This window comes from Pezoporus flaviventris, unplaced genomic scaffold (assembly GCF_033815535.1).
Source record: "Pezoporus flaviventris isolate CSIRO_AGI_PZ_B2104156 unplaced genomic scaffold, CSIRO_AGI_Pfla_v1 ptg000001l, whole genome shotgun sequence".
Lineage (NCBI taxonomy): Eukaryota > Metazoa > Chordata > Aves > Psittaciformes > Psittacidae > Pezoporus > Pezoporus flaviventris.
This window is the reverse complement of record NW_026892549.1, coordinates 56,510,909-56,526,538: the sequence shown is the minus strand read 5'-3', so window position 1 is coordinate 56,526,538 and position 15,630 is coordinate 56,510,909. Positions and strand designations below refer to the sequence as shown.

The 15,630-nt window shown below is 41.7% G+C and overlaps 1 protein-coding gene across 14 annotated transcripts in view; it reads right to left on the bottom strand.

Annotated features, from left to right (window-relative positions):
- The window catches only part of UNC80 (unc-80 homolog, NALCN channel complex subunit), a 120,246-nt gene that overhangs the window by 62,256 nt on the left and 42,360 nt on the right, over positions 1-15,630 (bottom strand). For 9 of the 14 annotated variants that reach the window (XM_061459016.1, XM_061459025.1, XM_061458904.1 and 6 more), the window contains exons 23-26: positions 10,445-10,657; positions 6,199-6,370; positions 3,557-3,690; positions 276-441 (exon numbers count right to left, since the gene is read on the bottom strand). In XM_061459016.1, the coding sequence (XP_061315000.1) occupies positions 276-441; positions 3,557-3,690; positions 6,199-6,370; positions 10,445-10,657 (685 nt within the window). The remainder of the gene's footprint in view (positions 1-275; positions 442-3,556; positions 3,691-6,198; positions 6,371-10,444; positions 10,658-15,630) is intronic. The other 5 variants (XM_061458939.1, XM_061458995.1, XM_061458966.1 and 2 more) reach the window with 1 other exon arrangement.

The following is a 15,630-nucleotide window of genomic DNA, read 5'->3' as shown; positions in this document are numbered from 1 at the left end:
ACTGAGAGACAGTTTCAAACAAGGCATCCTCCCTTCTAGCAATCTTGCAATGCCCTCAGCTGGCATCAGTCATAGCAGTGTTTTATAAAATTTAACATCTTTGCTTCTCACATTTGTTATATTTAACCCTGAAGGCCAGAAGCGTCTCTGAAATGATTTGAAGCCACGTGACTCCATGGCTGCCTGCTTTTAACACAGTCTATGCAAATGGAAACACAAAATAAGCGCCACTTCACAAGCCCTGAGAGTACAAAAGCCTTATTATGCTGACAAACCTTTTTTCTCCTCGAAGCCAGCCTCAGATTTGAGGGTGTGGCTGCTGCTGTGCAGGGAATCCTTCGAATCTTCGTTTTCATCCAGAACCCCAGCAAAGCTGATCTTTCTTTCATACCTGTGCCGATCCATCTCAGGGTCCAGACGCAGCCTGCAGCTCTCCAGATCCTGTAGCAGAATGCAGACCACACAGATGTGCAGGCAGTATGAGCCCTCATGCTTTCCACTGCAACCATAGTAGCTTCACAAAGAACTGCTTCAGATGTGAATTTGTTTCTATCACACAGTTCTCCATCTACTCTGACACTTTCTAATCCAGTTACTCATTGGGCTTGCAGCAGCCCGAGCCAGGCTGTCAGGATGGAAGAGTTAGGAAGTGTTAACATGCTTATTAGGTTAACACTGCTGAGTGAATTGGTGCCTTGTTGGCAAGCTCATGAGGGGAAAAACACATAAATAGTCCCTAATGGACAGGTGGCAATAAAAGGTGGCTGTTGCCGAAGATGCTGGGTAGATGGTTATGTCTCTGCTCCAAAAGGACCCACGGTTGATTAGAGAATTCATTGATCTGTACTCATCAAAGGCAGAAAAGGTGAGAAAGGCAGCTGACAGTGTGACAGCCATGAAAGCATGGCCCAGAGCAAGCTTTCTGTGTGCAGATCAGGCGGAAAGGACACAGCACAAAACAGAGAGTAATAAAAATGTTGGCTGCACTTAAATTCTGGAAAATAAAAAACACTGCACCAGGGAGCAGCTAGTTTGCACCATCATTCCCTTTTATTAAGAGAAATGGCACCACTTGTGCCAGCTACTGGTTACTAATTTGGGCCAAAAAAAAGCAGAAGTCCTAAAATTCCACAGGCTATGGACATTCATCCTCTTTCTCTAACCATAGCTAGAAAAGGCGAAAGAAGGACTGTGAATTCCCACACTGGCAAACACAGTCAAAATGGTGGGCTCTTTAAGAACATCATTTGTACCTTCTGACTGGGGATATCATCAGCTTTGAGATCTATGCACCCAAAATGTAACTAGGTGAAATCTAAGATGACACAAAGCTCCTTGCTGTGAGTAAATTGTTGGTGAACGTGAACGATAACATCATCTGACAGAGCTTAGGATATGAAACAAAGGCTAAAGCATTTCAGGATAAAAATCTGTGATTAAGTCTGTCTGAATTACAGCATCTTCACAAATCAGCATGCATACACTAAGCCATGATAGCAGTATAGGTATATTCCTAGGGCAAGGCCAGAGTTCCCCTACCTGGAGTGCCTGAACACATTACTCCTCCAGCTGTCTGTCAACATGCTAACACTGGATATTCTGCCCCCTCAAATTAAATGACAATGCACACAGTCTATCTATCTTCAGCAACTGCTAAGCTAAAATGAATGACTTTCACCCAGAGCAAATGACAAGTTCCAGTTCCCTGACTCTACCGTGGCAGCAGCAGGCTCCAAGAATGTATTCATCACTCCCAGACATGTGCAAAGTGAGCTTGTATCTACTCCACCAGCTTCAGTAAAAGGCTTTGTTTGAAACTTCAGTAAGGACTGCCTGCCTCACTCACACATAGGTATGGGTGCTTATATCCTCAGCCTGGCAAGTCTGGATGGACTTGGGTAGTTAAACTGGTCCACCAAAACTAGTTCATTGCAAATGCTTCATTTTTTCTAGGCTGCGAAATCTGTGCTCATACCTACGGAACAGGTATGCCTACAAACACCAATGTGAGTGAGATTTCCTCTGCTGGAATTGTAGATCTGTGGATCGTTATGTACTTGATTCTCTTAGAAAGGAAGCATCACTCCATAAATACAGAGACTTAACATTTTAACCAAGAGTGTCAGTTCTATTCCCCGCCCCCCCCCCCCCCCCCCCCCCCAGCACAAAGGTAAAAGAAGCACTCTGTGGCCATTTTCTCTAACAGGCTCTTGCATAATGTGTCTGACCTTAAGGTTTCTTCTGCCTGTGCATAACAGAATGATTCCTTCTCCTCTCTCATATGTAAGTCTGAAAAGCTATTTATCATTTGCATTTCTGTCTGTCAAAAGAGCACAAATTTCTGTTTATCTTCATTACTCAACATATTCTGAGTTTCAAGTCTAACTACTTTACTGAGCTAAATTCCAAACCCTGGTATTATCCTGCTTTTGGATGCAGTCATTTATGACATGGTAAAAATATCAACAAAGTGTTTAGGAAGACTTCAGCTGAATTTATCCCCATGTTTTAAAATTGGCCTTCTTGCACACCTGGGGGCTGAGTCACTTCATCATAGGTCATCTACAGCCTTTGAAATTAATTTCAGAACCTAATTACAATAATGCTCAGCCAAATCAGCCTGTCAAGCACAACTGTCATCAGCAAAATTTGATCTAAGGCTGTGATTAAGAAAAAACAGAATAATAGGGCTAAATCCTTCATGGGCTTTTGGAAACTTACCTTCTCATTCGTTCTTTTTAAGTTTTATCCTGGTTTCCTAAATAAATTAGGCTTAAAAGATGAAATTGTGTGTGTGCTCATTCCTCATCTCATTCCATGCTAACCACCTCTAAAGGTGATGGTCACCTTCAACCCAATTTGACAAAAGATACCTGAGTGCCTGTGCATTTTGTGAAACAATAGGCTGAAGGTAAGGTTAAACAGCATTATCAGTTGTATGAAAATCCACACAAGAATGAACCACTGGAAATCAGGTTTCATGGGTTTACAAAATTAGCTCTCCCCTCGTCAGTCATTTAGCTTACTATTCATGCCAAGGTTTGCCTATGCCTCGCTCCGTCTCATGGAAGTTTATTTCTTTCCTTGGGTCTTTGACTTGTCTCTTTCCTTACTTCCCCTTCAATTCGGTTGTCTAACCAAAGATCTGCAACCTTTACTCTCCATCCAATTCTCTGTAAACCATCCTCTTCCTTTGTCCTAGCTGCCCTGTTCAGTTCTCTGTCAACTATCCCTCCTAATCAGCTAGGTAGCACTGTCACCTCCTTGCAGCCCATCTCCCACACCTCTCAGGTCCCCACACTCAGTTTCTCAATCCGCTGCCCTCTTCTCTGGTTTAAAACTTTCTTGAACTTCTGGTACATGTTGTGCTTCCACAGCTTAATCAACCCATTTGATGTGCCTTGCCCATCTTCTATCCACCAAACAATGACACCTTTCTTCCTGTGTCAGTGATCCACTTGAGTTACTACCCCGCCCCACCTCTCCTCAGACAGAAGCCAGAGACCAGTGACTTCTGTGGGCATGGCTCCCTCTTCAGTGTGTGTTGTCCACTTACCACAAGAGGCTCGGTACGTGGCCTGGGCATGTAGGGAAAGGTCTCTCGAAGGAAAGTAGTTATCTCCAGAAGAAGCTGACAGGCTGCCATTTTCAGTGCAAAAGGGCAACAACATTTGGTAGGATTCACAGTGCCTAGGAAAAAATATTTCTATGGTGAGCGAGGAGATTATACATAATCTGGAACCAAAAGGTGATGGACATTTTCACATATGGTGCACAATGCAAGCTGCACTGAAAAGGAGACTTTTCTGACATTTCCTACAGTAAAAGGAACACAATCAAACAAGTATCAATCCGTGTATTTACCAGGCTCTGCAACAGTGCTAACAGACTATAATGTAACAAAGTATATATTCTATTCTATTGAAGCAACACTGTAGTGTATTATAGTACACGACATATATACTACAGTATACATACATACATCATATATACTATAGCATATATGATAGTATATTAGGGTGTAGTACCTACTAAACTAATGTAATCTTAAAGCATTTTGTATAGGTCTCAAAGTTAATGGCAGTTAAGAAGTAGATATCCTTCTTCCCCTTTACAGTTTTGCGTTCACTGAAATCTTGAGCAGTTCTAGAAAACAGTCGCTTTCAAATACAGGAAAAATTCTCAAACTACATAGTTATGACTAGCTGGTAAAGAGGTACTGTGCCTATTCTTAATTACTACCCTTACAAACGGAAGAGACAGCCCCCCTTGAAATCAGGCTTCTTTAGTTGTGCAAAGAATCCAAGTGCTATTTGGATAATCAAGGGACAACCAAAATCAAACTGCTTAATCAAATTATGCATTCAAATGCTTAACCTAAAGTAGCATGGGGAAGGGAAGAGGGATTATTGAAACACTTGAAGTTTTGTCTCAACTGAGTCTAAACAAACAGCTTCAGAAATCCTACTCTTTGTAACCCATGTAATGGCACTCAGCTTGAAAAGTGGAAGGATTCTTCAGCATTTGATCAATTTGAAAAATCCTATTTAGGATAACAGACAGCAAAAACAGCAAATAAATGAATTGGTTGTGACAACAACTAACCACATCCATTTTTAATATGCTGATATTTCATCTACATACATGTCAGAGAGATTTGTTTTCACCTGCTTTCCCCCATGTATGACCTAGTTACTTTTTGCAAAGAAACAGTCCAAACTAAACACGTAAGAAGACACTGCATGGATCAGATAAAAGCAGGTTAATCCTGTGATGCTAATTCTTCTGTAAGCATTAATAGTAATGAACTATGGACTTTGTAGGGACTATAACAATCTGAACTATCAAATACAGATGAGACATACAGTGCAACAGAATATCCAACTGCATATTTCCTGCTCCTCAGTCTAGTCCTTACAGCATACAGGGCAGTTGTTGAAAATCTCTGCCCTCAGTCAGATTCAGTTATTCTCAGACATTGGCTTTCAGGAGGATACTTGAGCTTTTAAATGCCTTTCTAGATCACAACCTGTTCTGTCCATTTGCTTGTCTTAGGCCACCCTTTATAGCAGCTCCACTCCACTCCCCTTGAACGCCCCATATCAGTCAGTCACAGGAACACAGTTGTTCATTTACAGTGCAGGAGAGGGAAAACTTTGAGTACACCCTCTTCCTGCTTCAGATGTATCTCCAAAAGGGCAAATAACATATCCAGAACAGACACCCACACTCAAGAAGCTGCTAGTGCTGGCACACCACACAGCGGCAACGGTGAAGGTCTAGCTTAGGGCTAATGCCTTCTCTTGAGATCGTTTCCCAAAAATGCCATTGCACTGCTCCCACCTACTCCTCTCTACTTCAAAGTTGGCCTTTATGCAGTGATAAGAAAAAACCCAGAACCACAGAAAAAGACATCAGATACAGAAAAAGTGCTAGCACGCTACATTCAATGGTGAACAGTATATGTACACAGGAAGCAGTAAGTTACAGCACACATGCATATACAAATGGTGTCTGGAGAGGGCATGCTTGTTACCACCTTCACCTACAACACTATGTGTTTTAACTTATTTTGATTCACAGGGTTTATTATAGTTTTCATGCTTGTCTAGACTTTCAGAGTCAGTGATCTGTCACCCCCTCCCACCCTTCTGTACACACAGGCACAAATGTGTGTGTTTTAGTCATCTTGTTGTTACACAGATTTTCAATGATACCTTTTATACCGCTGTGCTATGTTTCTGCTTAAGTATCAGGAAAATATACTGTAGTTAAGATTTAAAAGCCTTTGGCAGGGCTGTGCCAACTCACATCAGGTGAGATGACTCTTCAGTGTTAAGAAACAAAAAAAAAACAGCCAATCTAGCGCAAATATTTTGGCAGAAATAACTGGGAATGAGTCTGAACCACTTTTAGCACTCAGGTGACAGCAAGACTCAAGAAACAAATTATTACTCTGCTTATAATTGCAGTTGCCATTATACAGGAATTGCAACTCACTGCTTGGCTTCCTTCCCCCCTGCCTCCTTTCCTTCAAAGTCTTTCAGTGCTGCTCCCCATTTGTCATGTTGTACTTCCAGGCACGGAAAGAACAGGGAAGGAAGCTGGGGTGAAGGTGAGAGACTGGGAAATATAGCTGGGTGGCAAGAGGATGAAAAGAGAAGAGAAATTAAGTGCTCCTAAAGCAGAGGTTCTTACAAGGGGGGGTTCTTGTAGTAAAGGGAGTCTCCTTACTGTCATCTAAAAAGTCTTCTTCCTCATCCTCCTTTCTCAGGCGCCTCTTGGTCTCCTCATCATAAATGAGGCCCAGCAGGTTGGCAGGGCTCTCGCTCTCCGCATGGCACAACTCGTTGAGGCGGACACCGATTGCCTGCAGACAGGGAGAAACAGAAAGCACAAACTGGTGAGAATTTCAGCCCAGCCCTGGAGGTCAAGGACTCAGCCCAAAGCAGGCTGTGGAGACGTTCCAGCCAGAACAGAATGCCCTGGCTTAAGTTTCATTGTCTGTGAAGCACAGCAGAGAAGGTGATGATAATAGATTAATTGCTACCAAACCCATAATTTATTCCCCCCCCCCCTTTTTGTTTTCCAAATAGTGTCAAATTTCAGGATAAAAAATTTTTGCAGCTTTGGTTAACTCCCAAGAAACTCCAACCTAAACCAGCACATAACAGGCAGGAGGAGATCAGGTCATTATTTTGTATTAATTTCTCCCACTTTTTTTTCTCCCCTTGAAATATGTGTTCCAGATTCCTGCTAAGTTTTTCCACTGGGAATGCATGACTTCTGTTTAAGAAACTACCCTCTGACTTAGGAAAGTCCCTGTTTGTTCCACAAAACTACTGTGGGAAAGCCTGCTTCTGTCTTTAAAGGAAAGATTTCCTGATGCACTTCCCAAAAATGAGCAGAAAATACGCTTATGAGAGCTGGGAAGGTGTATGGGTAATGGTGTAGAGGGGATCCACGTAAAGAAGACAGATTCCCACTGGATACTGTTACATTCTCCAGAAAGGCATTGATCATTTATTCATGGCTGATTGCCAGCATCATTATCAGCATGTAAACAGCCCTCAGGGTACTGTCAGCAAAGCTACAGATAAGGGTGTGTTAGCAAGAAGAATGCTTTCCTGCCAAGACACTTCAGAGCTCTTAAGGATTTGCTTGATTTTCTTTGCTACAGGTAGGTGAAGAGAACACAGACAAGCACGTAAAACTATGTGAGATAGGAAACGTGTTTAATTACAGAGCTTTTATCAGCACTTGCCATTTGGTCTTCTTGATTTTGGGACAGCTTCAGAGAAAGATACTGAAGAGCATTTCTGGATATTCTACAAGTCAGAACTGATGGACATGCCAGCACTATATAATTTTCCTGTCTCTGCTAAAGTGACACAGTAATACATGAAAAGTCACTTATTACAACTGTTCTTCCTCGCTACTAAGCAGTTCCTGTGAAATCCAGCAACAATGAAGATGGTAGACTTTGCTACACAAAGAGAATAAGGTGGTATCGGTGTGGTCTGCAAGCTGATCCAAATAACTGCCAAACTCAGCTGCCTGTGAGCCTGCATATTGCTAAATAAGAACTCCACACCTCTCAATTTTTTTTGCCCTTTCATGTTTCAAGCATTTAAAGGAAGAAATGTTCTGCATGTCTCTCCACAAAGCAGTAATTTATCACATTAATGCTGTGTAGTCCATCCTAATATTAAAGCAATCATACATAATCCCACAGCTTTCTACCTAATGAGGACTGAATTCCTATTGTGTTATTTCCCAGGAGAGAGCATGCCACACTTTAAAACAAAAATGTCTCTCAAAAGAAACAGTCAAAGGAAGTCACAGACTAACCTGATCAGAATAGATTTAACACTGTATTATTTCAAAGGACAGCATAACGAGATTGCTTGATTCAATAGGCTTATCACTGTCATGGGCAGTCGAAACCGTACCTCACGTGGCAAAGGTTTACCTCTGTTAGTCTCTGATGGATGTTAGGGAGGCTGAATTAAAGGAGCTGGGTGGGCAAAAAAGGTTTTACATTCATTCTCAGTCTCACTAAACTTCGATAATAGCACTGTATATCACAATAAGTGAGCAATGACAGACAAGCTAGGATCCAGAATTAAAAAAAAATTTCCAGTCCTATTTACTGAAAAGAAAACCAAACCAAACCAGAACAAGGCCTCAGTTCATTTTCTCTTCTCTTTGTCCAAGAATCTTCCTTCCAGAGTGCAGCTCTGCTGCCACCAAGCAGAAAGGAAGGTGTGCTCTAGTGCTGACAAGCATCTGGTAGCATAGAGGCAGAGACGGGCTGGGCAAGGAAGCTCATCTTCTTGGTAATGAAGCTGCTTAGGAGCTATGTGAGTGCACAGCCCCTCATGCTGATAGTGCCACAGTGAAATGGGCAGGTTAACACACAGAAACAGTGAGATGTTCTAAAGCAGGTGCCTGTATTACAGCAACAGAAAGCTGTTTCTCCTCATGGTTCAGCTTATCTGGTTGGAACCTGGTCAGAACCAACAAAAGCAGCTGCCTGAGAGGCACATGTTGCAGGGCCCCAGCACTACAGGTTTGGCTGTAGACAGCTTCATCTGAAACAGCTCCTGGGAAGAAAAGCAGTGCCAGAGGACCAGCCTTGCCCAGCAATTAACATAAAGTACATAAAGGAACTGCACCTCAGCAGTGGTAGGAAGAGAGCAATCCTGAAGCATGAGGCTGTCTGGGGGCCAGTGATGCTGTGGGTAACTATGCCATCCTAGCCTCCAGTGAGAAGAAACAGAAATATTACTGAGCAGCAAGACACCTTGCAGTGAAAAAAGAAGAAATCTTCTCCCACCTTAAAGTAAAAGTAAGGCTTTTCCCTTCTGGGATGTTCCTAAGCAGCTGGCACCCACACGCCATTTCTAGCTTCTAGAATGAATCCAGATAAATCTTATGATGCCATTAAAGTTCAGGTGAAAAGAATGATGCTATGTTGCCTTCCATCACATGTGACCTTGCATCATGCAGTGGTACTTTAACATTTTGAAAACAAAACCTTCCTGGACTTTTTCCAGCATGGACTGTTTCAGTTTGTAAAACTGGCAGCTGAGGGAGAATCTAACTGGCTTCTAATAGTTACTTACTTGCTTGCTCCCATTTTTGTCATAATATGAAAAAGAGAAATGTCTAGAAGTAAAGAGTCTGCAAACAGCAATGGATAGCCGTGACTGTCAGTGTATGCAAAAATACTAGGACTACGTAATTCTATGTTCTCCACTTGGAATCTCCAAAGGTTTTAGGCTAAGGTGGTGGCTTCATGGGATATAGAAGCAAATGCATTCACACTATATACTTTTTCAAGGATCTTTGGTATTTGTGCTGTTACAGTCACCTGCGTTTGAGACATAACAGAGAGTGGGGTGCTCAGGTAGCATTCTCTAAGTTAGATTCAGAAATGGAAGGAGGAGAGATGCCAAAAGACAAAGCTTATTAGCTTGGGTGCTCACAGCCAAACTATGCTCTTCTCCTGGGCTGTGGGACTACAGTGTGCTCCACTGAGATGTATGCACTGGCTTAACCTTAGGAGAATATGGACCAGTAAGGCTTTTTTGGCATGGCTTATGTAAATACTCCAAGACTGTGGAATACGTGGTTTTCAAATTCCCCCAAGCCTTGGATTTTACATTTGTTTGGTTTTTAACCCAATCACAATGCTCACTGTAAAAATCTTTCATTTTGTGAAAAGAGGCGAGAAGCACAAAGCTCACTTCCAGATAGACACATGTAACAGGCACTGCAGAGGCCAAAGGAACTTCTCCCACTGTTTTGTGAAGTGTTTGCAGTGAGTGTCAGACCTTCAGCGGGTACACCTTAGTGGTTTTCCAAAGACAGTGACAGCACCAGACACAGCAACTGCCTAGTTCATGGATGGAAAGTAATTGCAATCAAATAAAACTTGAAGGAGCTAAGCTCAAGACAGTTCTTTAGATGACATGTAAAAGCCCTGTAGAATTCCTTGCCAAAGAATGCGCTAACAGCTGGTATGGGTGCAAAGAGACTGAATAAGTTCGTCAAAGAGAAATCCATTACTAAACATACAGCACCACATCCAGCTCAAGCAGCCCTGGGCTAAAAATATTAGGAAGCTTGAAAAAAAACAAGTAGTATCACATGCCCTGCTCTTACTCTTCCAAGGCATTCACATGTGATAAGTACTGGAACTAGGAGAGGGGACCAAATGGATCCTGAGGGGAATCCCCAGGGGAAGGGGACACTTCTACCTCCTAACAAAGTCTCTTCCCATTAAGAGAAGAACTGATTCTGGCAGGCTGTGAAGTGCAAGTTGAAAGAGAAACTTACGATTCCTCAGTTTACTGAAAGTGAAATTCTGTACAAGATCCAGTTACCTTTACGTTTTGGTATAGTTATTAACGTAAGTAAAAGAGAAAAAAACACTTACATCTCCCCACTGGTAGAAGAGCTTAGCTGCATTCCACTGCAGTTTCTGGTTCCTTTTGTTGCCCACAATAGGAGAACGTCCACGGGACAGACCTTTCTTAGTAATGTTCACATGGTGGCCCTTCATCCACTCGGGCCAGTTGCCACGATTGCAGCGGTGAACGAAGCGTGCACACTCCAGGAACAGGGCTGCTCTTGCCACTACAGGAGCCTCCTGAAACGTTTTCAAAAATCACCTTAAATACAAACATATTAAGAGGATTTTGTACTTTAATCAACTGCTTTGCAAGCCTGCCATGGAGTCACATAGACTGAGTAAACCCAAAACCAGAATCTCTGCTGTAGATCTCACCTCTTGAGCTAATGAAACCAAAGCTCAGTGAACAGCTATACTCAGTCCAACCTCTAGAGGTGCAGAGTTTACATTATAAACTCGGTAAAAACCTTGTGCCAGCAGCCCTCTGTAATGCTTTCTTTCAGAAATCATGTAACTGCCAAAAGCAGAAGTGTGCATCTGACACTCTTACTGGAGGAATGAGACAAGTTTTCTTTTCACCTTTGTTAGTGAGGCTGCAAATATTCCAAGTGCAGATAGAAGCACGGCCACATGAATCCTACAGTTTGTCTTGTTAAGTTCTCCTTGTGCATCTTTGGAGGTGGAAGTATGAATGGAGGCTTTCTGAAACTAGGAAGAGAACTATTCTGCACTTAAAACAAGCAGATATGGAGACTGAAGTCCATTACTGGCATAAGTTGATGAAATTTTGGTGGCTTAACTTCAATGGCCTTAGCAAGCATCAGACAATTTTGTACTGAAATAACATCAGGCAGTTGTGTTTTGAAGTGGTTGACTATTTCTCAGACAAAAATCCTCCTGTCCCCAGCCAGGAAGAGCTCTTTTCTTTAATGGGAGAAATGATATTGAGTGTTTCTTTGTTTGTATTAAATCACCCAGCAAGATCCATGTTAGACCAAAAACGAATACTTCTGAAACTCTCAAAGATGTTCAAAAACAGTGCTGTAATTCATTTCCAAAGGGTAGCTTACACTCAGTCTACAACTGTGCACAAATAACATCTTCACAGACATCAAAAGTGCCTAAAAGCAAATGGTTCTCCTCATTTCCATTCAATTTCCTCCTTCTCTTCCTACAGTTTTCACAAGCAAAATCCCCTGTGACCAGCACTTTGTGTATCTCAAAGTACAATAATGTCCACAATTTACTTCGAAAGGTTCCCTAACAGGGATTTCACAGAGCACAAGTATACTCCACACATTTAGATGATGAGAACTTTAATGATATAATTAAAACAGATCAGCATCAACTTTTAAGGGAAGGTTCTTTATCTGTGGTCCATGAATAACAGGCAAGTCCGGAGACCACGGAACATAGCCTATGGAATATTAATAAATAGTGCCTCTAATCAGTGCTTTAATCAAAAGTTGAAAGCAAGATGTTTTGGACCAATGTTCCAAAAGCTTGGGAATTGACTTAAGAAATTCTGTGCTGCAGCTAAACTCACAGCCAGAAATTACTAACAACTGAGAAAAAGTCAAGTCTTCTAGAGGACATTAAAAAATTCAGCATAAAAAATGTTTTGTCCACATTAACAAGAAAATATGCATTAACTGCTTCTGACATAATACCCCTGTTAAACCTTTTTGCTCCTATTTTATTCAAACACTGGAAGCAAACAACAATCTTTCAGCAATTCTCTTGAATAAAAACATTAAAGCTGGCCCAGTGTTCTGATGAGGAAGGCACAAATCTGAAGACAGATATTCACTGACAACCAGAAACAAAACTAAATTCTAGCATCTGGAAACATCATTACAAATCTTTTGTTGCTTACATGAAATATGGAACACAGAATAGAAGTGGATTTTATCTTTCTAGTCTCATGGAGTAAAACCTTAACCATACATGAAAAGATGAAGCCCTGACCTTTGTTTTCCTGCTGTTTTAATTCATCACTGGTAAAGCCATGATATCTTAGCATATAGGAAATCTTGGAAAGATGTGTTGTAAACATTACGGAAGCACTCATGGGGCGGGGGGGAAGGAGGAACAGAAGTTTCAGATTAAAAATCACTGAAGACCTCCTGCATGATGGAGAAGGCACAAGCTCCCTGGGATTGCTTACCTGAGGCTCAGAGAAACCTGAAGCAGCAGCAAGAGAAAGATGAAGATGTGACAGAATGGACAGGGATGGATTCACACCACAGAGAAACACATCACAAATGGAGAGAAATTAATCAGGCAGGTGATGCATAGCTGAAAAGAACACAAATTACCATGGTCACTGTCAACAGTTAACGCAGAAGCAATACTCTCACAAGGCTGCCTGTGCCTTGGAAACTATTCACAAGTCCACTTTAAACACCAGACCTACTGTATCGCTTTGCCTTCTGAAAAGTGTTCTTGTACTGTATAAATTAACATCAATAAGAATCCACCATTTTCTTAACAAATTCCAAGGAGTCCCACTGGAGCTTTCCAACAGAAAACCTGATTCGTACTAACAACAGCAAAAGCAATAACCTAGCTGGTTATTAATCAGTGTCCTTGAGAATTGCCTCAAAAACATTAGTTCAAATCTCTATGATTATATCTAAAAATAGTGAGGTACAATCCATGACACAGCTCTTTGTTCCTGTTCCCAGCCATCTACTCTGGAGACCTGTTTGGAGCAATCTTTGATTTCCTTCCAGGTCATATGATCTCCTATGGATAAATATTTCTGCTATGGAAACAGGGACATGGGAATACCAGAGGTCACTTAAGACTCTGGCTGATGTGGAGTCAAGATGCTGGCAAGTATTCTTGCAGTTTGGACTCTGCTTCTGCTGTTCCAATATTTAGTAGGTCCTCTCAAACTCTATCCTGCCATAAAGCAGTGCCACCATGGCATTTCAACAAGGGTAAGAGATTTACATGTTTGAACAGATAAGCTCACACATCTTACGGAAGAAATGTAATGGTGATAGGTGTCACATTGCTGAACTGGCCAAAGGAAAGCTTGTATTTCCACATGGGAATCATACACTGGTCCAATTAGGATACTTCATCTAACATCTTCATACAACAGCAGTTTATTAGAATCCTTGCAGAAACTTGACCACAGACTGAAATATCCTATTACTTGCCTTTCAAACTCCAATATTTCTTAAAAGAAAGAAAATTGATTTTACTCTTGCCAAGTCTGGATTTAAGCTGGTGACCAAAGGATTAAACTGTCTGCAACATATTATTATCATCAAATGTCTGCAAAGCCATAAATTGATTATAGTTGTATAAAATTCAGTCAAGGATGGACATTGCTTCCAGGAAAATACATTAACTACAAAGTTATTAAGCCTAAGGCAACACTCAGTTTAAAACAAATCACTACCTCTATCAGGATGCTTTTGTTTCGCTGTTCTAGTTTCTTTAAATCACTGTGGCAAACCTGTATAAACATCCAGGCTGATCAAAGCTCTTCAAAGTGGTATATGAATGGAATTTCAATAATCTGCATAAAAAAAGCAGGCTTGAAAAGTTTGTGAAAGAACTGAAAGTGAAGCTGTTTGCCTTTCATTTTTTAAAGGTTGCCATAGCAACTAGGCTGCTTTTAATTTGCATCCAACCTGCTTCAAACTGTGACTTCAAAAACTTGAAAACAGAAGTTAAAAAAGCAGTTTTCTGTTGGGTATGCTCTACTGACACAAAATGTGAGAACTTTCCATAACAGTATACATTGCCATTAAGCAAGGTGACAAGCTGTCATCTTTTGATACCTGCAGTTCATGTCACTTCTTAACTTCCATAGATCTCCAATACTTTTTAGACAAAATGCCAGCTGAGCAGTCTCCCAAGTCTGTAATTAGAACAAGGCTTCTTTCATCTCTGCCTACAGACCTTCTAGAAGTTCTGATACCAAAGCCTTCTGCATCATTCAGCAGAAAGGAAACAGGGTCAAACTCTACTTTGAAAAAGCCAGCTCTGGAAATCAGAACAGACATCTTCAAATGGTTCACTCTGACCAGTAGTTTTCAGCTGACTTCAGACATGGGCACTGAGTAAGTTGGTAGCCTAAATGGTTGACAAATTAAAAGACATTTACAGGCAATAGGCACATAATTACCACCCCTTGATTTATCATCTGATTTATTAGCACACAGAGTAGTGCATTCCCAGAAGGATCTTAGTGACATACTTGTCAGCAATGTGCTCCTTCCTGCCCATGTGCCTTTACATTCCCTGTGTTTGTTTAGAATTCACGATGGGGTGGCAGCCTGTCAGGCTTGAAGAATGAAGTTGTCTTTGTGCAGCACTCCAGCAGGAGTGACTATCTCCCCCTGCAGCAACCTTCCCAGCACACTTGCAACCCTGACTGGCAGGAACCACTTCTGACTGTGAGAGCATGAGACAGGCTTTCCTATCAGCCACTGCTACCATGGCTCCCAGCCAGAAGGACAACAATGGAAGAATGGGAGCTAGTGAAGAAATCACCTCTCTACTGGAAGATGGACAGGGACCAGTCCAAACAGTAGAGCTAGATGTGGACTGATGGCAACAGCGACTTTGGGCCAGTATTAATGCAGACTTACTTGAATCTGAAGCTTAAGGATGCAAGGGTAAGAAGAAGGTATAAAGGAGTTGTGGACATAGGGATGTAACATCCCTACAACTAGGAAGCAGACAAGGCAGCACAGCTCAGGGCATAGCACTAGCACAGTGGGAGAGTCCATGAGCATGTCATCCCCAGCAGCAAGGAAAAAAATGGAATATGAGCACAAATGGCACAACAGTCAGAGGTGAGGTGGCAAGTGGGAAGACAAAGGGATAGAGAGCACATGGATGCTCTGAGAGCAGTGGCTTTCAATCTTTTTCAGTTTGCAGACATCCAAACACTTATGGAAGGAAGAAGAGCACTGTGCAGAGAAGCTACTAATAATTGGCTTTTCATAGCTGTATTGGTCACATTCTTGTGCTTGTCACATAAGCACCTCAGAGAGCCCTGCTGGCCCATGAACCACAGGCTAAAGGCCACTGCTTTAGAAATGGAAGGGACTGATAAAAAACCAGCAACTGCAAAGAAAAGGAGGGAGACAGAAGAGACAGTGCCAGGAAGGAGGGACTGAATTGTGCCACTTCAGAGATGTGGATCTGCAAATTTGGAGTATCTACATTTAAAAGCATGCACA